This window comes from Daphnia pulex, chromosome 6, assembly GCF_021134715.1.
Source record: "Daphnia pulex isolate KAP4 chromosome 6, ASM2113471v1".
In the NCBI taxonomy this organism is placed as follows: Eukaryota; Metazoa; Arthropoda; class Branchiopoda; order Diplostraca; family Daphniidae; genus Daphnia; species Daphnia pulex.
In genome coordinates, this window is record NC_060022.1 from 6167171 (window position 1) to 6191186 (window position 24016).

Below are 24016 nucleotides of genomic sequence, written 5' to 3' on the forward strand. Positions count from 1 at the left end.
TGTAGAAAAAGAGGGTAGACATAGAGGGAGATGGGGACGGGGGCAATTTGGAACTCGTGGTCGGCAGATATTGTAAATATTTACAAAGTCTTTTCTTTTTCGTTTTTTTCCCCCCTCTTTTTATAGCGCGTTCCGGGAGCAGTGCAGCACCTTTTGGTGGCTGCAAGCGCTCCGGATTCACATCGTACGTTCAGTTAGTTATATGCTGCTCTAAATATTTCGTTTCAAACAGCTGTATATACGTATAAAGCATATGACTGTTTAGATAAAATATGACCAACGGTCGCAGCGGATAAGAAATCCGGCTGCTCTATGTGATGCGCCTTTTGAAAATCCTCCCTTCCTATTTTTTCCCTTTACACGTGTTTTATTTATTACTTCGTGTAATAAAACGAAGCTGGAATAAGAGTAAATGTTAGAATTTGCGTGCTTGGTTTAATAATTTTCTGGCTTATAAATAGCAAGAATTGTCTATCAATCATCCCCTTCGTAATTTCAGTTTTCTCATTCGGATTCTTCCTTTACGTTGCATGCTTTATTAGCTGAGTGCCGTTTTATCTGATTTCGCAATGTGATGACGACAAGCCATGCAGTTGGTCTTCCTTTTTTTAAACTGATGAATGATCCTATCTCAGATCGGCATCAGAGATTTCCATCTTTTCTCCAACGAAAAACGAGATGCGTGTGTACGTTGAATCAATATTTTTTTTTTTTTTACATTCTATTACGTACATTTATTTTTTTTAATGATACCTTACTCTGATGGGTCAATTTCCTTAAATCCAAGTTCAGGCGATCCTAGAACCCTAGAAACGCTAGAACCGCCCAGTATCGGCAGTACTTGTGTTGTTAATGTTGACGCTTTGGCCGCTAGGTGTCCCTACTGCCTACACATTTGGAAGTCGTCATACTCACTGAGAGATGGCGCGAGGTTCTCAGGATTGAGCGATCCTTGATTTTTTTTTTCAAATTCAAACGAAACGGATTTTCGCGCTACGACTAAGCACAAGTATCTGGAATCAGTACTGGATGGCGCCCAAGACTCGTTTCTGCGTCTAATTTTAGGGAAAATCAGAACAAATTTGAGGACGATGGTCGGATAACTGCAGTATTCTTTAACTTTCTTTGATGAAAATTGTTATAATCAAAGAAACCCTAGGATAACCTAAACATAGCCATCTTAAGCCAATGAAAGAGTGCCGTTGATTTTATTTTATGAAATCGATTGCCCAGCGGTTGGAGGTGGTCCTCGATCGAGGTTTCTTGTGAGCAGAGCCTGCCACTTTCCGCCACAGTCCCATGAATTTGATCCAGTAGTTAATCCGTGTTGATCCTACCAGTCTGACGCTGGCCGCAATAGCTCCCTTGCTTCTTTTACCCCTCCATCTTTCAGTAATAAGATAGCAGAGCTTTGGCCAGCGAGAGAGACAAATGAAGGGATTATTTGGTCTCCTAGACCCGTTGATCCTCTAGAAAAACACAGCCGCGACGCAATGACAACAATGACACAGGAAAAAAAAAGGCAAAGAATAATTCCATCTGAAGATATTTATATATTCTCTTCTATATCATTCTCGCCGTCAGTTGATGATTGCCGGTTTATTTATTAATACTTGGACTCAACGAACTTTCTGTATATTTGCTGTGTTTCGGTTATGCGCTTGGAACTTGTTGGAAGCTCCAACCTAAAATGCCTTGGCTCCCATCCACCTAATCATTACCACAAATCATTGCAGCTGTTTCTTAGAATAACCACTAAGATGTGCTGTTCCGTCAGGCAAAAACGATTTTGCCTGTGCTATAATAGTACAAAGCCGCTTCAGCAGTCGAACCTCTTTTAGTGCAAGCTCTGGGTTTCTTCGGCACATTAACCTGACACGGAATTACAACCTTGCAGCGTGCGTCCAGACCCGAGAATCCCGTTGAAAGGATTTTCATTTATATTTAAATTTGTGTGTGTGTGTGAGTGAATGTGTTTTCTTTTTTGGAGAGGCTTGTAGAACCGTCTTAGCAGCGAGAGCGTACGAAAGAGCATGGGTGTCCAGTTCTGTTCCCAGTCCTAGTCTGTGGACGCCATATGTTTTCAACTGTGCGATGGAAATGTCATCGGATCATTTTGCAATTGGAAAACTTTTCTAAGTCGCCCTCTCCTCCCTAGCTTGCCTTTCTCCTATTCCTTGGTAAGCTTTTCCTTCCTTCTTCACCCTCGACTAACTCTAACGAGTTTTACACTCCGTCTTGAACGTCTGTCTTCTTCAGCAAAAGTAAATACTGTAATGTGCCGAAGGATTTCCTGGACGCCTTAGGCGCTTTCTCAAAAATGTCTAATCAGCAGCGGTTGGTGATTTTGACAACCTTTGCAATTTGAGCTTTTTGGCTTCTCGGGTTCGTGTGCACGCAGATGGATTTCAAAGAAGAGGAGAGATTTTTTTGTTGTCCCGGTCTGACTGACGAAGTGTCTGAGAAACCAGTTGATCCAAATGATCCATGAAGGGTGAACAATAATCGCATTCTTCGAATCTCACTCAACACGTCAGTTTTGATTGACAACGAAACAGCATATCTAGGCACTCTATCTCGTAACTTTTCGCGACTTTCAGAGTGAATTTGAATAATTACAAATTTGGATTCATGTTTGTCTTGTTATTATCGGGTTATTAATTTACAGATGTCGTGACACCCTTTTCAACTCCGGGAATCAACTGAAGTGCGTGAAACGCAAGCAATTCTTGATCCGTACGATTGTCTAGCTTTTCTTTTTCTCCGTTCAATTTGTCTACCTTCTTTATTACTAGTCTTCTGATGTCAATCAGTCTGACTGTCTGCGTGGCTAGACCAGGTTATACACACAACAGTTTCCATCCTTCCACCATTCAGCCCTCCGTGACCCGTCTATTTTGTCTCTGGTGTGTTTCTGTGCTTCTTCTGTTGGATCTGCTCTGCTGGGTTTCACAGCTGCGTCCGGACGCCCTTCTACGTCCACCTCTTCCATCACTCCCTCCCCCCTACTGCCCCTACTAGGGGAAAGATCCAACTGAGAGAGGAAGAAATCTGACATAGGCGTCTGTACTAGGCCGGAACTTTCTCGCCCGCCGGAATCGGAGCCGTCTTTTGACAACTTTCGCTACTCTATCCGTCTCTTTCTCTCTCTCTCTCCTTCCTGCCTCTTTTTTCCCCTCTTCTCTGTCCCTCTTTCTAGTTAACCATCAACAATTGGTTCATAGTTTAGCGTCCGAGATATTTCACACCTTGATGTTGATTGTTGACGGTCTGGCGCAATCAGAGTAGCATCCACATCATGCAGCGTCCGGTTTCTAGCGCGCTTTCACTTTTTCAACAAATTCTGACAAAACGAAAATGCGTGTTTTCCAGATTGTATTATTCTGTTTCAATTTTTCCCCCCTCCTGGGTATTATTCAACACAACAGACCATAATTAAAAGCTTTGTCATTTTTTTTTACACGCGTAAACTGGAATTGAAACACGCATTTTATTTTGGCAGCTTTATAGCGGCAAGAAACTTTCTGTTATTTGATATTCTAATATGATAAAAGATTGCGTGCGAACAGTGGTCATGCATCGTGTGCCTGCGTCGCAACGCAATCACCAAAAACAACATCGCTGCATTCGATTACGAGAACGAGAGAGTTCTAATAAAAAAAAGTAACCTAAAAATACCTTTTACCAATCAAGGCGAACAGAGTCGGAGGTCTGTTAAATAGCTTGGCCCACATCAGAGATCTACAAGGAGGATTGACCAGTAGGATCGCCATCAACAATAGGCGGGAATTTCGAACCCAAACATTTCTCTCGTTCTCTCTCTCTTATTCTCCGTCTCTCTTTTTCTCCCCTTCTTTATCGCTCTCTCTCCCCTTCTCTCGTTCGCCGCCCTGTCAATAAACACACGGTCGAATCGAGAACGAACCATCGGTGCGTTATTTGTTGATTCAGTCTTCTCCCTTTAGCGTTCCACCGTCGTATACAGCACGTACCCCCCACAGCCAAGCCGAGAGCCGACATGATAAAAGGGATTTTCAGCCTTCCCAGTCCTAAGAGTGCTGCTCATTGTAGGTTCTTTGTGCACTATAATTACATGTGATGCAGTTCCTAATTGGTTTCAATATGTTTTTCATTTTTAATGGTCATTTCCCTTCGTTTATGTTGCGACATTCATGCGGGCCTGACTATGTAACTTGTACGACAGAATGATCATCCGGTTTCTCTCGTTTCTTTTTTTGCTGGCTGTTGTGCATCTACGAAACGTGTTAGTAGATACTTTTTAAAAATGTGGGAATGATTCAGGGTTAAAGTGAATAAAATTTCTTTTGTGCACACTATGGTGGCTATCAGGGCGGCATTTTGATCGCGAGCCTCAACTGCCAGACAAAAATATACCAAGTCATCCATCAACTTAGATTGTGAGAACCAGAAGAACGAGGGAAAGAGAAAAAGAAAAAAACAGATTTGTGGATAGATTGTCCTCCGACCTTCCGGTCGGCCCCCGGTTCTCTTCATAAAACTCTACACGCCGCCGAAAGGCAAACTCTTGTGAACTATTGAAGTTTCTACCACAGTACTATATACACGTTCTTTTTTTTTCGTTTTCTTTTAACTAAACGGTACAGTGCTTGTACTATCCATCTCAACAAACAAATGCAGTACATATTGAAAATAAAAAAAGGAGTTTTTTGTCCTTCAAAATGTGAATAAAAACTCGAATTTTACATATAACGAAAGAACGAAAACCGGGAGAGATATTCGTTTGGAATACGCCGACTCTACCGTGATAGATGACTTTCATTTCCCGCATGCCGTTCGAACGTCTACAGCTTTGGCTGCATTCACTTGTTATTTTTATTTTTCCCTTCCGGGATCTCTTGTGACTGATCTGCCTTATCGAAAATACTATTACGGTACAAATATTGTAATGACAACGTTGGGGAATAAATTTGAAAATCAGGTAGTCAGTCAACTAGTCATATGTATAAAGGGTATGCATTTCATTACGGGGAAATGTACAACAAATTCTTTTCTTTCAAAGTTATGCATGCTGGTCTACACACAGTATATTTATAATAACTTCCCCGACTTCCCAAGTCTTCAATCGCATTCTTTCCGCCAGGAAATTGACACGAGGAATTTTCTAAACAATTACAGATGCTTTTGAGCCAAGCTCTCATCGACGTTGTTGCGGAATGCATTTGAAATGGTTTGCGGTTTTCTGGTTCTTTCTATCTCCATCAACGTCATATTTTAGGATAAATCTTTTACTTGAAGAGTGAATTAACATAAGTATCTGAAGAGGTCATTCAAAATAAGATAAGGAAATTACCAAACACGCAACGCATGATGCACTGAGAGTTGAGCTAACAAGGCCTATATGCCGTACTTATTCATCCATTTAGAATAACTGCTGAAAAACCTTAGGCCATTTATACCAAGAAGAACTTACGAATCTTATTATACTTACTGCCGAAGTCGTCAAATCAAGTACGGCAAGTGTGGGGTTTCTGTAAATAAGTACACAATAGTCATATTTCCGACTGATTTCCGTACGTTTTCTGTTACCGGTACTTAAGTTGTTCTTTTATTTTATAATAAGCTGGTTGTAAACCTTTGATGCAATTAAGGTAATGTGCGTGGAACTAGCGGGAAGTCGGACAGCTTTACGTCATGAATAATCTTCAAACGAGTTGAAGGTCTTGGGAGATTGAGTGGAAAGCTTATATTACAATAGCATTTTTTTTCTGTTTTTGTTTGTGTGTGTGCTACTTTATTCTCATTACTAAACGGTACGGTACATCCGACACATGTTGGTAAACGCAGGCGAATTTTGGAAATTGCAGTTTGACAAAAGAGTTATTTTACCCACATCCTTCTCTCCCTTTGCCATACAGTGCAAAGAACGCAAACATAATTTCCAAAATTCGTTTCACATACCTAGCGAATGTTAAGCTCCACTCACCACAGACTTTATAGTGGTATTTTTTCTTATTGGCGGTGGAAATTTGCAACGGGAATTTCGGGAGATTGTGAACATTGATGTGGGATTGCTGTCCATAGTTGATTCTCATTGCGATAATTTTCCGTACTATTACGTACGTGTATGTTTATTGTTTAATCATGGTTTTTTTAATAATAGCAAGGGTAGAACTTTGGCCATATTCATGGGGGCATATTAAATTACAACGAATTAAAGCGGATTTCATTTAGTGCTATTCCGCCATGCCATTTTCCCATTTGCCGGTCTTTGTGTAACCCCCATCCCCTATTAGTAGAAGAATAAAATAACACAGTCAAAATTAAACTGCTAAAATGTAAAAAGCAATAATGAACTAATATTGTAACAAACATTTACCATAAGGTGGTTTCTACATTGATATGTTGGCAAAGATGTTTCCACAATTTCTGTTGAAATATTTCGATTTCGAAGCAACTAAGAGTTTTCAGGCAATATAATGCAGCCCAACAAAACATGGATATTACATTTTTGGCGTGTCTTTCCTTAGACTTAAGAACCTTGGAACGAACCAGCGCTGTTTTTTTGTAACTCATCACATCTTGTTATGTCATTACCTTCGCCCCTTCTTCCTCTTCTCTGCTTTCCCTATGTGTCACCTATTCTACTGAGGGCCAATTACCATTTTGATTGATCATTTTGGCCAAGTTCTATTTGTCTCGAGTAATGAACGCGACCGTCGACGCCCTGTTTAATCTAGTTGCAATACCACTTGCCTTCCATGAACGTACGTCTTTTAAAATCCTTTAAAATTAATTCAAATTTATGGCTTAAAAGTCTGCGTCTCCATCATGATTGAGTTGAATAGCAGCAATCGCTCACGAAGCAGACATCGCTTTCATTTGAATTTCTCCGTATTTTTTTTTACTTGGTGAGAAAACGACACCTAGTTGACGTCGCGAGTTGACTGTACACTACAGTTGCTAGAAATATATATATCCATAACCAATGCTGTATGCTCGGTTGTTGAATATTGATCATGAACGATTGGTTTTGCATCGGAACACAAGCTCTATTGTGTGAGAGAGTCAGCTCAAGATGGCGTGCTGCCGACTCCAACGAAGGGAAAATCTATTGGATCCCCTCTCATATTCTGACATGGAACGAAGGAACAGAAGAGGATGAAGTTGCTGGCGATCTCCAGCTGAGACACTTTCAATCAATGGTCCAAGGAAACCTCCTCCTTTTTCCTTCAAGTCTCTTTTCTTTTCTCCGTATGTTTCTATACGCAAGTCTATAAGCCACCCCAGCGCTGAACTGAACAGAGGAAAGAAAAGCAATAAAAAATATCCTTCACGTCACAGACAAGAAGGGGGGAAGATGGGGGATATTGAAAGTTTTTTTTGGAAAAGGAAACAAGAAAAAATAGAGAACTGGAGAATGTATTTAATTGAAATACTTTCCAACATATTTTGTTTTTTTGGCGGTTCCTCTATCATACTTCAGTCCCCAAGGGCCAAAAAATCCCGAAAGAAACGATCGAATGTCAGTAGTATGACCGACCTCGCCATATAAAAGAAAGACGACGACAACGTGATTGAATAAACAACTTGTTTGGATTGAGCTGACAAGATATCAGGGCCGATGTATCTATTGGCCGAGTAATACTGAATACGTAAGATATCTGTCAATCTGTCTATAGACGAAATCGGGAAACAAGAGCTCACTCAGAGAGACAGAAAGAGAGAGAAATTGACGACAATGGCCTTATGCGCACATGGTGTGCGTGCTGATGAGAGAAAGGAGATGTTTTCCTTGTGTAGCACCAGCAGCAGCAAGCCGTGTAGTGTCTAGTCGACATAAGAGTTGAAAGTAGAGGCTAGAAAAGAAAGAAAGAAAGAGAGAGAGAGAGAGAAAGAGAGGTTACCGGCTGCGAATAATAATGAGACGGAATGTGTAGCCTGGAATTCATCTGGAACTGCCATTGGAAACAGTTGTTTCTTCTTTTCCTTCTATTCTTAAACGAAACGGAAAAATTGGAACACCCTTAAACGAAAGAAACCCAAGGTGGAAGAGAAGAAACCGATACATTTCTCTTGTCTCTTTTCTCTTTTTCTCTTCTTCTGCGTCTCTGCTGTCGTTCAGTTTCCACTGCTTCACTTACACGCTCAATTTATCAAGTCCTCGTCCTTGAAAGGATTCGAACCAACCTTGAAAGTGATTGTTCGCTGCATCCCGTTTTCCAAATCCGTCTTCCTTTTAAAAGAAAAGAGAACAAATGTCGATTGCTCACTTGTTCTGTTTTGCTCCGCATCTCCTTCGTCGCTGTGGCTTTATTATCGTGCAAAATGATGAAATTCTTGATCTGGCGAGGTTATATAAGAAACTACGAATTTCTCTGATTCGTTCGTTGGCCGCATCTGCCAGTAATTCTTATTGTGACATAGCCTAGGAGATTTTAATCAACAATTTCATTTCGTTTAAATTCGAGGAATTTATTAAGAAAAAAGAATGGAAGAATAAAACTTTTTTAAAAAGCAAGGGAAATTGAGTTTGGCGACGGGTTGATTGAAATTGCAGACGCCCGATATAAAAGATGTAGATCAAAATATGTGGATCGAGCCAAACATCAGATCTGCCGATGAGATTTCGGAACTGGTTCAACCGGTATTCTAAATAGAATCTAACAACTATCTAAAAATCATCCGTTCCACTAAATCTTGATTCTAGCACTGTTTTTCCAGCTTATGGTATGGGGCTTATTTCCTGGCGTGCATCTATTTAGCGAAATCCTCCAAAGCGATGCCACATGCGCTATTTTGCATGTGCTAGGACTAAGAAATAAACAGCTGTCATTCACTCTAGATTCGTAAACCTCGGTTCTCAAACATATAGGTGTAGCGTTTCACACCAAGACTGTAAAAACATCCTCCGGGAATTTGGATTCAATTAGAATCCCCTATACATTTAGACGGGCAGATGGCCATTTCTGTATTCAAACTTCTTTCTCTGAGATGGCGGACGATGATGATCGTATACATAAGGTCATATGACTTCAAAAGAGGTCATCTGAATAGGACGTGACACTCACTTGAGCATGTGTATAGGACGAGTGGTTTTTGGTCCATCTTTTCTGACCCCATTGGCTATTGTGTGTCCGCATCGCGTCATATGGGCGTTGCTTATGTGCGACAAAAATATTCACCTCCCACCTACTTTTTATGGTTATTATGATGATTCTCTCTTTTCTTTTTTATCTTCTTTTTTATTTTGTTATTTTTTTATTCTTTTTTCCCCGCTATTGTCATCATTGTTGGCTCGCTCTCCCTCCCCATACGTCACCCAGCCAGCCAGCGCGCACAATGCATCAAACCGTTATATCGTTTGATTGTAGTGTAGCCATCGTTTCGATTGTATAAGCTCTCCGATCTCTCTTTTTTTTTCCCTATAGATCCTCTTTCTTTTATTCTTCGTCCTTTTATCGGATTTTATATTTTCTGTCGAATTGAAAACGAATTATTCTTCGAACCTGTTCCAATTTTATTGATTGTGCTGCGCTCACAATACGGAGTCACAGGAGAGCGAGCGCCATCCGATATTGAAGCTACCACCAGGGCATTAGAGGAGATAGGGAGCTCAGATACTTGATGAATCACCCGATGCGATTGTAGCCGGAGGACCACCGATTCCACGAGCTCAGGTGACAATATGAATTGAATCGTGATGAGATCTATTGACGCCTTGAAAAAAAAAAAAAAAAACTAAAGAAACAAAAACAAACATTTCCTCTAATTAAGAGATGGCGCTGTTCATCAACCGGTTTTTTTCCTTTTTATTTTCTCGTTGTGTCGATGGTTATAACCCGCTGCAGTTTCACGATGCCAAGCTAGGTCCTATACGAGAACGGGGCAGCAGTCGATTTAGTATTTCGTCTTCTTCCGTGTTTTCTAAAACCAGGGAGGAACCCCGTGAGCGCACGGTCACGACAGTTTGGAATGCAGCCGGACTTGCTTTTTGATCTTAGAACTCGTTTCAGGTAGTTGCACGCTTCTAAATCTACGCATATAGACAGAAAGCTCGTTGTGTCACATTGTGTGTGTTGCTATAAACACACATATCTACGCGTTTCTCTTCTTCTATTTCTTGTGTGCGTTTGTTTACTTGTGGTTTCCACACTTGGTGTCACATACACAAAATCAGCCAACTAGAAGAGAAAAGGACCAGAAAAACACTCACAAAAAATAACAGGTTGCATCTTGATGTCCTGGCGCGTTGGGGCCTTCTGTGGTGAAATGGTGCACGCGCAATCGACACTCACTCAGCCTGAGAAATGATCCCAAAATCTGCTTTCTGTTTGTTTCTTTCTGTTCGCCCTTTTATTTACTTTTCTCCTTTTTTTTACCGTTCAATTTACGGTTTATTGCTTGATTCAATTGGGAACAGCACACTATATATTATATATAATATTGGGTGGAATAAAATTATCCCATTCCATTTCTTGTGTTTATAAATGTTTCTTGTTGAATTTTTGATTGCTTTATGTCTTTTTTTTTCTTTATTTGTGAAACGCACAAATAACAAAATCGGATTAAAATTTATGCGCGATCCGCCCATGTCGGGCGTGTGTGCCCAGCAGTTCCAAACCACACGGATCCAGGCGGACGCTATCGGTGAGCTTGTGGCGATGCCAGTTGCGACCTCCGCCTTTTTGATCATATCGCTTTGGCTGACCTCTAATGAACCGCCCACCATTCTCAGCCTTCTTCCTCAGTTTTCCCTTTAAGCTCACTCTTTTGTGCGCCCATTTGCCGTGGTGGTTACCCCCGCATTTTAATCTATTTGATTTCCCAACGTCCAATAAAACGAAATTGAAGGATCAATCGTTTTCGGAAAAGGCTTCTTCATCCGTCCTAACGGGCTACATCATGTTGTTCAGCTCCAGCAATTGAACACAATTCTTTGAAGTAGAGGCCTAACAAACATCCACGAGGAGCGATGAAAACGCGCATGTGCACTCTCCGAAGAAGGCGCTGCTGCAAAGAAAAGCAGTGAAGGAGCAAAACAGAAATGAGAGAGAGAGAGCAAAGAGAGGGAATAAGGGAAGAACCCAGCGGTTGCCTGCGGAGTCGACTGCACACACACACACACACACACACACAGCTGCGGATGGGCTGCGCTCTCCACCGAGTTTTCTATTCTCCCTTCCACTGAATTCGAAACAGTCTGGGCTCGTCTCTCGACCCGTGTGGAAGTCCCGTCGCGCGCTCCCTCTCGTCGCCGCTTTCTCTCTCGCTAGTTTCGTGTTTACCTGTCCGAGTGTCTATGAAATACTTCACCGTTTCTGTACCATCAGACAAACAGTCCCATCCATTCCGGTTCAAAAGTTGGGCAGTTTCCGTCGACGGAAATCACCGCTCGAGTCATCTCGTAAATCAAAAATCAGAAAAATTGTTATAATAAGAGAGCGACTATCAGGATAATTGTTGCCGTGAGCGCACGCCCGCCTCTGAGTGTCTGTCAGTGTCGTCTTATGCGTGATGGTTACAGTCTGTCGAGAGTTTTTCAAAACGAAAAAGGGAGAAAAAGAAGTTACTGTGCTGTCATCGTCAGCCAATCAAGCTGCGAGTTTTCTTAACGAGCTTGGCCGGAGTCTGTGTCGCATCGTTACCGCGCCAGAGTTCCCGACGACGACAACAACAACAACAACAGCACAACAGTAGCAACCAAACAGCGGCAGCAGCAGCTAGTATTAGCTATATAGTATTTCTCTCCCTAGACCGCCGGGCCCAAAAGTGAGTGTGCGTCTGTACGTATATGCGCTGATCAGAGCGACTGGTCTGGCGTTGAAGGCTCGTCATAATGACTTGTCGATGACCTTTGACACAGACTGAAGCAGCAACAGTGATTGTGTGTGGACCGATGGTGATTGATTAAACTAGGTAATTGAATTGTGCCTTGCTTTATCTCTGGCCTGACACGAAACAAACAAATCAATAACACAGACAGACAGATACAAACAACGTTTCGCCGTACAAGGAAGACAAGAACAAAAAAATAGAAAGAAAAAAAAAACAAAAAACAAACAAACAAAGTAAACGGAAACCAAATAGGCGGAAAACAAAATGAGGATATCGACTAGTTATTTCGCCGTCTTTTTCGTCGCCATCGCTTTCCGGTGGTGTTGTTTTGCCACCGTCTTCGGCGGCGTACCTATTTTCGATGAAAACGGTAAGCTACCAATCCATAAATTGCATTTCTTCGAAACATTTCTCTTTTCCTCTCGAGTGTCATCAAAATGCTCGTGATCTCGTCCAATTGTTTCGATTCAAAAAGCTTCCCAATACTTTGATGGTTCCGCTTTGAAAAATCGAACTGGATGGAGGAAATTGGGTGAATATCTTGGTTGCTTTTGAAAAGTGAAAAGACCCCGAAGACTTGAAAGCATAGAAGCAGAGGTGGGCAAAGCTTTGCTGTATACTTGGGACCATAATTGGATTGACTCCATATAAAGCGTGATATGGCTGGTGACGGCCGCGCCGCGTGGAACTGATCCGGATCCGCCCGTCCGGCGTCCAATGGATTCTGTATTTATAGACTCACCAACCGTGAACCTAGTCCATTCAGATTTGATTTTTTTTTCTCTTTTCTCTTTTTTTATTTTTTTCCTCAAGTTGAATTCAACCGAATCGAATGTCGATCAATCGATAGTCTCACCGGGATGGAAAAAAGAGATTTTGTCAATCAAATCAGGAACCTTTTTTTTTCTTTTCCGTAGTTGTTGTTGCGCATTCCCTCGTCGAGTGACCAAGGGCGTCAGCCCGAACCTAACGGACACGACCGCACGCGGTTCCGACGGTTGAAACGAGGAAAAATACCATCGAGCGGCCGAACGCGTCGATCGAGTGGCCCAATAACGCCAAACGGTCGACAGAAGGAAATGCGACGGATCAGAATGATGTTCGATTTGAAAGGGAAAATAAAATAATAAAAAAAAAAAGGTGTGAGACGTTGGTGTTTGAGGAATGTGGCCTAACTCAACTGACGGACAAAGAATGTCAGGAGACACACCAGCTGGAGTTACACTGTGTATATCTCCACCGAATATCTATATATATACATATTAGTTGTCAGGAGTCGCGTGGACGCAGGAGAGCCAACATTTTTTTGAATTTGATCATCATCCTGTAGGCAGAAAGTTAGGGGGCTAGACTGCGTTAATTGGCAATACCTATAGTAAGAAAATAAGATCTAGTCAAAGGAAACTGGAGAAAGTGTGCTACATGTATTCCGTGTTAACAGAAAAATGGCGTGCGTTTCCGGAACCGTGCGATGAATTCTCCTCCCCGTCTTGTCTTTTTGTGTTGGTTTTCTTTTTCTTCCTCGCAGCAGTATCTATTCAGCAGAAGGCGGAATTAAAAATCCTCTGGGGAGCAAGACGAGCCAGTTTGAAAAAGGAGCTTTGGGAGAGACCAAGAATAAGAGAATAAGAGAAATGATGACAGGTCCCTCGGTCTCTCCATCTTTCTCCCTACTGACAAGCTCCATCTTCTTAGTAGACTGTCTATATAATGCGCGCTTGTGTGCGCTGTGTATCTTTGTTTTGAAAAACTATTCCCTCCTCAAACTGAAATCACATTTTCGTTTTGGTACTGTTCCAGAATCCCCAGCAGCAGCTTCTCACTGGAAGCCGTACAGTCTCATACAAAGCGATTCCAGTGTCGAACACAATTGTTGTCCGAGATTAAATCTTCCTTTGTTTTGTTTGACGTTGTTATTAATTTTTCGGAGGAGAGCGGAGTTGAGCTTTTCTGTTCCATCCAGCAGCTTCCACTAGGGTAGAGTAGACATTTCTGACGCAGAGTTATTGTGACGGATTGGATGGTGGTGTGGTGCCAGTCCGCACAGCCACATGAATTGATTATGACTGTACGGTTAGTTAGTGAGTTATTTAGTTAGTTGGTTGGTTAGTCTCCTACATATTCTGAACTGATTCACGAAGAAGAATGGAGCTAGCAGACGGACGGGACGTACTATACATAAAGGGGCGGATACACTAGATAAACATGGCCGGAATACTCGGAACACGCAACCGACATCATACAAGCAGCAAATCAACCCAAAAACAAGAAAAAGAAAGGAAAATAAAAAATACACAACAAAAAATGTTGATGTCATTATTTATTCACGAGGGGTTTGCTGGGACGAAGAGGAGGAGGAGGAGAAGGATCGCTTGTGATGGCAAACGCCCGCAGCGCGTGATCATTCTCCCTTGACTCTTTTTTTTTTCTCCCGTCCCGGGACAAAACGGTTCGTCACGGTCTCTACGAGATTGTGCACTGCACATTTGTCTCGACACGGCGACGCAAACAACCAATCACCTCTCTGTCTTCCTCTCTCTCCCCGCAGCATCTCTAAGAGCAGCAGCAGCAGCCGAGAGAAAAAAAATGCAAGAAAACAAAAGTCTTTGTCGTCTTCTTCTTCTCCTTGTCCCTGTTGTAAATTTGGAAGTCATCCCACACGCTGCTGCCGAGCCCCGTTCACAAATCACCTCCAATATATCTCACACCGGTGAAGCAAAATGATATTCTGCCAAGCAATTTGTTCGGAGTCTCTCACTCATATCGGGCCTCTCCCATTCGACGACTCTTGTTCCCGTATATTTTCTCGCCCACACACAACTGATGTTGTTGGTCTTTTTTTTTTTATTTTTGTTAACTGATTTCGGACATCGATACTAACAATGTTCCTTTTTGGCTTCAGGCTATAATTTATAACACTTTCTTTTTTCTTTCTTTTTTTCTTTTTGGTGGTGGTGGTAGAGGATATGGGTTTGTTTGACGAGATCCCAACGCGAGATTATGCCCTTTTCCGAACGTATAATTTAAAGCGGGCGACGCGCAATATTCAATCCATCATTGGGCATTCCTCGAGTCCACACAGTGCGAGGTTATTCATCTACGTCGAGTGGCCGATGGTAAACGATGCCGTTATAGATGTGTCTCTCTCTCTCCGTCTCGCTAGTCTGAGCGCAGCTCTCCTCGACACCACCACCACTACCCCGTTCCAGTCGTCGCTGGCGTCGTATCCGCCGCATCATTCACCGCCGACGCCGCTGCTTAGTAACATTGAAAAAGTGTTATTCTGTAAAGAGAGCGAAAAGAGAGCTAGAGAAATGGAAGGAGATGAGCATTAAGGAACGAGCAACTCATCTGGCGTGTGTCTGTGTACAGCAGCGAGGAGTGAGAGAGCAGAGTGAGACAGAAAGAAACCCCAAAAAGAAAAAGAAAAAAAGGGGGGAAACAAACTAAAGAAGAAGAAGCTAGCTAGGATCGCCCACCATTTTGTACGCGGCCTATCATCAGTTCACTAATGAGAAACCCCTCCTCCCTCCAACCTCCCTCTTCCTTGTAGGCTTCTTTCCGATATCGTCTGTTGATGACCTTTTTTTCTTCTTGCCTAGTTCTTCACGGAACCTTCCAATAGAGACCCGACTAGATGTTTAGGTTGGATTGAAACGGGCGCTACAGCAGCAGCCGAGTTCGTTTACACTTTTTTCACGCCCACGATCGACGCCTTGCGCCCCCCTAAAAGTCCGACAGCTCCTCCTCGACTCGTGCTCGTCATTCGCCCTCGCTGTTAGCCATCAAATTCTTCTCCCCGTGTGTTGTTTTTCTCTGTCCGTATTTCTTCGCACCGGTGGCGAAACGGTAGAAGAGAAACACGGACGAGGGATAGAGGGAAAAAACATTTCATAGTTGAGACAAGCTCGGACGTTTTCGAGAAGAAGAGAGGAGGAGGCTGAAGACGGGAATCAGGGCGGAGGGTCTCTCTTTTGTTGTCTCCGCATTGGGAAGAAGAATTTGAAAACACCCGCGCCGTGCAGCAGCTCACCGCTCGCCCTCGTCTCCTCACCGACTTGTATACATCACGCGTGTATACACAAGAGCGCACGCCCAATTTCGTCATCCCCAGCAAAGCCATTTTCCATAATGACTCTCCGTTGTCTTTTCCCTTCTTTTGTGTTTGTCCTTTCATTCCTCCGTGCATTTATTTCCAACTCGTTTGGTTTTTTTTTTTTTTCTTTTTTATGTTTTGCTTTGCTTCGATTTCGGGTGACTCGTTTTTTTCTTTCTTTCTGATGGCTGCCTGCCCGTTTGAAGAAACTGGAACAACAGGTGGACTCCCTTTTGGTACGTGTTGAACGAACTGTCTCGTTAGCCCCAGGAAATTGATTGGACGGGCGAGAAGTTGGTGGTTACCCGATGCCTCATTCTTCGTGGTCTTTTTCTATTTTTACTGAACAGTTCGTAGTCTCCAATTTTATTTTTTGGCTTATTCAATTCCTGGCGAGTAATAATATAAAGGCGACACAGTCTGATATGAAGTCAACCACAACTCAAGTTTCGAGTTTTTCACATCACAAAGTACGAATCCGCAATGTCATCCGGTTTCCGGAAGCCTTTTTTTTTTTCGTCGATGCCCAAAAGCGCTAGCGTGTTAGTGTGAACTTGTGTGTTCACTCATCTATCGTACTTTGTATCTACGAGTTACGCAGTATAACCATCGAGTCGCTTTATATCATTTTGAAAAAAAAATCTGAAGTTTTCTTGGCTGAAAAAAAAAATGAAAGAACTCGTTTTCTCTATATTCGACATACTTGAACTGTCAGTCTGCTTCAGTAGCTTTGCAATATCAAATCTGAAGAATGTCGGTTATTTTTTTGTTTTTTTCTAGCCCTCGGAATATTTAATATGTCTAGAAGAGAGAGAGAGAGAGAGAGAAAGTTATAGGAGGGGACTTTTTCGTCAAGAGTGTCGATCGCCGAGCATTTTTTTCCCATTTCGAGTTGAGCGATCTGGTTCGCTCAATACGACCGATGCTGTTGTGTGCCAGTCTCAACGAGAGAGGGACGGCCAAGAGCCAGCAGAGAGAGAGAAGGTCCATTGATTCGATCGATTCGATATCACACCGAGTGGGCGGATAACTGCGCTGCTGCTGTTTTCGTGCTGTGCCGGGGCCAATGTCAGCTGCCGAGGAACCGAGCTGAGCAGAGGGTGAAATACTAAGGAGAACGGAGGGAGCTGGGAGAATCTAGCAAAAAGCAGAGAGACCAGATCCATCATACACCCGACCCAGGACTGAGAGGATGTCAATGTTTGTGATGGATCTCCTTTGGTCAACACACAGCCACGCAGGGCTTCGGAGAGAGAGAGAGTGCGAGTTCTCTGATGTTGTGTACGGCCAATGAGAGAAAAGGAAAAGAAAAAAAAAACTAGCGGGATCTATTGAGGTCGGCCCTTACGTCCCAAACAACAACACACACAAAAAAAAAGGCGATCAGCCCCCCGAAAAAAAAGGAGAGAAAAACAACGTGGTGTTAGAGAGTAACGAATGAAAGGGGGGAGGAGGATACGTGTCATCCGGACATGATAATAAAAGATCATAACCATCATCGCCCAGCTTAAAGTGGTATATATAGAAGAGCCCGTTAAGTTGATGCGCGTTATTATTGAAACATTTATCCATTGATAGAAACTGTCGTTGCATTCGAAAAATGCCAGCTGCTGCTGCTGCTGCGCATCGTCGCTCTTAAACCCTTCATCTTTTTTTTGGTCGAGTCGGGAGCGGGAGTCAATCACGTATCGAGTGATATCGTTTCGGACCCTGCTGGCATCCGGCACCAGGGAGATACACGAGTCACGTCAAAAAAATAATAAAAGGGGGGAAAGATCGAGCAGCAGCAGCGTGAGTTTCTCTTAGGTTTTTCTTTTTCTTTTTCCCCACGTCGGACAATGACCAGCTTAACGAGTAACGAGGTGCTGTACAGTGACGTCACGTTCGTCGACCAAGAATCTTCTTCTTGTTACTCGTCCTTGTACATCGTTTCCCCCCAGCTCAGCTCCGCGGCCAGCTCCTCGTCCCTCTCTCTCCCCCAGCATTTTCTCATTCCCCACGGACGAGGTGGACCACATGAATAATGAATAGCAAACGAGACACGCACTCTCCAAACAAATGACGTGATGAACTCGTGTCCGGACAGAGGGAGAAGCAATCGCAATGCATAGCGGCAAAGCCGAGAGAGCTCGTCGTCCGCGGTCTTCGCTTCTCCTTTGTTTTCCCATCAGTGCCACTCGGCTCGGTCTCCTCTCCACTCCACCCGAAACTTGTGCTTCCCTCTTCATATCACCTTATGCAATATGGATGTGCTAATCAATGCCAAGCTGACTTACGAGTTACTACTACTCGAGCTCAACAGCGACAGCCATTCACCATCTACGGTAGTACTAGATAAGTCGACCGAGCGAAAGCAACAAAAATTACAAAACGAAAATACAAAAGAGAGAGAGAGAGAAAAAATTCCCCTAAAAGAACGACGACCCACTCTATCTAATAGCTTGTCCGCCCCTAAATATGCAGATTGTGCGTGTGTTCAGTGAACAAGCTGTCGAAATGGAACTCCGGCGAAAAAAAGAAAAAAAAAACTAAACAAAACAAAAATAATCCAGGCAACCGGAAAAATAATCAAAACAAAACAATGACGGGCAGCATATTTTCATGCAAAGAAAAGCGCTGGTTAGAAAGAAAGAAAAAACGAAATGCATAAAAACGGCTGTCAATCAGGGGGAAAGAAGAAATGCCAAAATATACTTGAAGTTACAAAACGCTTCAGTTTCTCGTTGACTTTTGGGCTTTCGGGGGTTTGTTTGCTTTTGAGAAACTATATAAGGGTTTCTTCCTCAGAGGCTCTCTAGCTGCCTGGGTTTTTTTTGTTCTTATTCTTCTTTTTCTTCTTCTTCTTTTTTTGTTTGACAAATTTTTTTTCTTGGAAAAGATCAGGCCCCTCTGCCAGGGCTCTAATGACTTTTGGTGGTTTGACCTGTCAAATGTTTGAGGCGCCTTATCAAGTCCTTTTTTTCTTTTTCTTCTTTCTTTCGAGGAAAATGGGTGGCTTGAGCCTCTTGACGACTCTGTTTTATTTCACTCGGAAAGGTCTCTCCGACATGCACCCACGGTGCGCACTATACAAAACTTGCCCTTTTGTTTATTGACATGTTGGCTATGTATGTGTGTATATATATCTCGACTATATATGCGCACATCCGAGTCTAGTCCATATACGTATACTATGTGCATATACACACACACACGGAATGTAATAGACTGTATACATGTATAAATAGAGTTGTAGAACAGTGCGAGCTGAGAGTCTGAATGCAATTCGGTGACGGAAGAAAAAAGGAATCCAGTTAAGAGAAAAAGCTTCGATATTACATTTTCCCTTTTATTTTTCTCCCTCAAACGATCTCAATCAGCGAGCATTGGGGCCGTTTATTTTCAGCGGCCGACGAGTACCCCCGAAACGTGTCCCAGCAGTCGAGGAGTAGTAAATTACCGTGGCATCGTCATGGCCAGCTCCGCAGTCTAAGAAGAGCCAAAAAGAAGAAGAAAAATAAAATAAGAAAAAGGAAGATGAAGAAGGGAAAAGAAAACGTTGGGCTTTGAGGGTTACGTGCGTGTTGTATTCTTTGTTAAACAGAGCGCTGGCTGTGCAGGACAAGAAGAAGAAGAAGAAGAAGCTCAACGCAGAGAACGCAGTCGATCAAGTAGAGGGGAGAGCCAAGAGAGAGAGAGAGAGAGAGAAGAAAAAAGAGTGAAAGGAAAGAAAAGAAATAAGAAATGTGTGTTGCAGTTGAGGGATCTTGAAGATTAAGTTGACTCGTCTTTCAAGCAATGACCCACAGTTTCGTGTTACTCTTCAAGTCTCCAATCCCTCTACCTTATACCTCCCCCCCTCATCCACCCACGGAGCCCACAAACTATAACCAAAGAGCGAGGTTCGTCTCCTTCTCCCCCGGACTATGTGTGTGCTGTCTGCTGTGTGTGAACGTCTCGAATCGAGCGAGAAATTCGAGGAAGCCGCAGTCGCTGTATGTTGTATATATACCGTTTTTCTTTGTGCGTGTTGACTATGTTGTAGAGACCCCGAATCCCTCAACTTTTTTCGCCTAGCCATCACCTAGTCTTCTTTTTTTTCTTTCTCTTCTCTTTATTTTCCGGGGGGCGTTCAGCTTCTACACACACACACACACACATTTTTATGGAAGAATATCTTCTTCCTCTTCTTATTCTCTTCCTTGTCCCGTTTTTCTTTTGGTTCAAATTTATGGTTTTACAATCCTGGAAAAATATTTGGGTCCTCTCTCCGGAAGATTATTAAAAAAGAAGGAAAATTGTTGGGTTGAGAGGACGCGCGCATTTGACCTCAGCGGACACAACGTCCGACCGCTCCGTTCCCGACGCGACGTTTTTTTTATTTACAGCCGCTTCAGGGCAATAATAAGAATATCGGTTCTCAAAAAAAAAAAAAAATGACAACGAGACATTTCCTGAACGAATCGTACACCGCGTCCAACCGTTGTGTGGATGGGAGCCGTGTGATAGCTGGACGAGAGTCCTCGACGTATCCGCCGACGTCTCGAATATTACAACGAGTGGCGCGAAGAGCCTCTTGTTCAAATCGCCGTCGTTTGACTTTAAATTGTGTGTTTGGTTCTTTATGGGGAATCTTCAAATGATTCCAAGCAGATGTTTTTTTTGTTTTTTTTTCTTGGTTCCCTGCGCATCGTTTGACACTGATGCTACGGGGGGGTTCTTCTTCTGTTTTATATTTTGTCCGTTGTGGAATGAAAGAGAGAGGAGGAAGGAATATGTTTGCCGGGCCGGAGTTATGTTTATTTATTACAACGATTCCCCAGCTTTTGTCTCTTCTTACATTTTGTCTGCGTCGGTGTGGTCGCCTGGATGTTTTCCTTCGTCTATAATGGAGGAGATGGTGCTGGGCCTCGTCTTCTTGTTTATTGAGACTGTTGGCACGGCACAGACGACGCGGGAGCGGGGTAGGAGGCTACACACGGTGTACACGAGCGCAACGGGATCGTATAGATGCGGCGGAGTCGGGCGGGAACACGCGGTACAGCATAATCCGGAGGACGACTAGAATAACAGCGAGAAATATGAAAATACGGAGAATAAGGGAGAATATAAGCGGAGGGAGAAGAAGAAAAAGGAGACAGGAGAGAAGAGTAAAGAAAACAAAGAAAAACACCACCAAGAGGAGGGGGGATGGGGGAAACAACAACCCAGGAAATAAGAAGCCTTCTTCTTCTCCTTTGGAAACCTGACGGATTTACAGTAGGGGGTTGTAGACACAAGTTGACCATGTTTTTTATACCCCCCGTTTCCATACGCACACCGTCCATCTTTTCGCCCTCTCTTTTCTTTTTGAGAGTTGCCCTCATCTTGTGGGAGAAGACCGACCCGGTTGGACCTGCCGAGGTCCTGTCCGACTGACGGCCCACAGGATACACCGTGTATGATAAATAAAGAAGACGGGGGGAAACAAAAACTAAAATGAAAAAAGGCCCAAAAAGAAGAATGTGAAAGATATACGGTGCACACACCACACTGTATATACATGGACGACTAGGCTGCGCTGGCATATGATGGGCTGGTTAGGCTGGGCCCGACTCTATACGGCTGATGGTGGTGGGCTAAAACGACACAGAGGCAGTGCACAGCTATTCGAGACCCGAGCCGACCCCCTACCAACCAGTGGAATGCCCATTTGGAACCCATTTTTGCGTTATCCTTCATCATTTTTCCCCCCATTCCTATCTGTGTGTCCTCCTCTTCTTCTTCTCCCATAGAGAAAAAAAGGGTGAAATAACATGCAGTTTCATAAAGCTCTCAAAATATTTCAACATGCTGGTCTTTTTATTGAATAGCTATTCAGTTTCTTGTTTTGTTTTCTTTCTTTTTTTCCTTTTCCTCCTTTTTTTATCATTTCCGAATATTTCCGAGATGAAAAGACAAGGAATCTCCGTCAGCCCTTCATTGCTCTTGACTACCAAAGAGGCCATGCATCTTTCTTCTCTCTCTCTCTCCACAGTTTCCTATAATATACAACAGAGTCTGGATATACGCGGAGAGAAGGAGAAAGGCATTGAGTATAATATATGGATATTCTTCGCCTTTTTGTGCGTTTTTTTATTGCCTGTTAATGGATTTGAAGAACAGGCCGTATAGATATATATAGGATATGTGATGCCCAAAGAGGAATAAATCACAAATACATATAAATGAAGGCTATGAAAGAAAATAATAATAAAAAAAACTCCAAAAAAGGGAAAGGAGTGAGAAAAGAAACGGCACTTCCACTTCTTTCGATCCTTCGTCCGTATATACTCTGAAAACGGGAACTTATCGGAAGCCAAATAGTTCTGTTTGAATCAACAACGCGCTGCTTCCACTCTGAAACGCGATTCCCACTTGAGAGAGTCTTTCTATATATTTCACCCACACATCTTTCTTTATTCTTTCTTTTTCTTTTCCGGATAGCTTATATTTTCTTTTTTTTTTCTTCCGGTTCCATTTGTTTTTGTAGCCTTTTTTAATATATTCTTTTGACGATGTGGATAGACAGAGCGCGTATATCTTTGAAGTTGGGGTTCACGTTGACGTCGTCTACTTACTGAAATGTCATTGGGACGAAGGCAAATAGCGACTCGGCGACTCGGATCTCTTCGTCAAATGCAAAGGGGAAAGAACACGAACGAAAGAAAAAAGGAATCTAAATAGATCCTTTCCCCCTCACCAATTCTCCCTAAATCAATGACGACCTAATTTGCCCTGGGATTTCGTAAAGCAAGACGAGGGTGGGGTGGGGGGGGGAGGCAAAGTGGGCCGCGGGAGAGAGACGAGAGAGATGGAAGTAGTTCTATTGTGTCTTTAACTGGTTTATCCATCAGTCCAACACAGTTGACTATGTCGTCGGTGCAAATCGCGTTTTGAGAGAGAGAAACCCCCGCCCAGGCTCTTCCTCTAGCTCTCTCCCTCTTTTCTCTTTGCTGAATCCATTCTCTCATCCGCTCCCTCCGGATTCGACGGATGGCTGGTGTAGGCACAGAGGCAGCACGACCGGCCCCTGGAGCGTCGCCTTTTCGGCCTTCCTTCTTCTTTTTATTTTTCTTTTTTTTTCTCCTCCGCCGCAAGCAGACGTCGCCGGGGTACATATATCCAGGCGCCGTATAGCCTGGCTGCAACTGTTTGTGAGAGATACAGTAGTTGCCCTACAGTCCCAATATTCAGTTAGCATAGACGGGGCAAGAGGAATAAGGAGATGGACGACTGATTCCATGACTCATCGCTATTGAAGAGCCATCACCATCCCTCATCCAAACTTCATGAGACGAAACGGTTGTGGAGCTGCAAGAGAAAGACGGTGGGGGGACGTTCATGGGAAGAGGAGGAGGGACGTGAGGGAGTCGCTGCACAGACTCTCGGTAGTATACTACTGCTGGCGTCGGGAGCATTGAAAGTGATTTTCAACAGCGCGTTAATGTATTCTTAAGAACGAGGAGCTCAACTGTGTGTAGGCAGCAGTCAGACTCAGACAGTACAAACACATTGCTGGGCCCCCTCAGTGCCTCCAGTGGCACACCACTTGATTCTTCTTCTTACACCAAATAGTTGCGCTGCCTATTGCCTTATATACCCAGAGGAGGAGGAGGCCCAATGTTATTCGATCGAAGCGGCAATTCAATTCTTCCACTTTGACGGGGTTTCTGCACGTTACCCATCCTAGCGTTCGTCGACTAGTTTTCAGAGCTGTAATGCCAGCGCGTTATTTGATAATCCCCCGAACGTGGCGAAACGTGACGAAAGGCCTTCAATATATATTCCACGTCTGTACAGCACAACATGGAAGCCAGCAGTCGCGCTTGGCGACAATATGTACCGCGTCATTTTCTCTTCCACGAACGAGTGAAAACAGATCCGAAAAAAAGAGGAAAAATAACAAAAAAATAAGACGAAACGCCAACATTGTACACGTCTGTCTGTCCCGGCAGCGCTTGTTGTTGTCTTGCGTCACGAGCGCGGGGATATTTACTGCAGACCATACAGAGAGAGCTGAGAGCCTGAGAGCTATTACAGATATATATTTGACGGGGATCGAAGGGTTGGTTTTGGCTTTCCAAAGGGAAAGAGGCCGCATCT

At 43.3% G+C, this 24016-nt stretch overlaps 1 protein-coding gene across 5 annotated transcripts in view; it reads left to right on the forward strand.

Moving 5' to 3' along the window:
- The window catches only part of LOC124195638 (inactive tyrosine-protein kinase transmembrane receptor ROR1-like), a 169768-nt gene that overhangs the window by 53380 nt on the left and 92372 nt on the right, over positions 1 to 24016 (forward strand). Inside the window, exon 1 of one of the 5 annotated variants that reach the window (XM_046590149.1) lies at positions 6001 to 12187. The exons of the other annotated variants lie outside the window; for them this stretch is intronic. Coding sequence (XP_046446105.1) covers positions 12082 to 12187 — 106 coding nt within the window. The 5' untranslated portion in view covers positions 6001 to 12081. Of the gene's footprint in view, positions 1 to 6000; positions 12188 to 24016 lie in introns of those variants that run through there. 5 annotated transcript variants of the gene reach the window in all.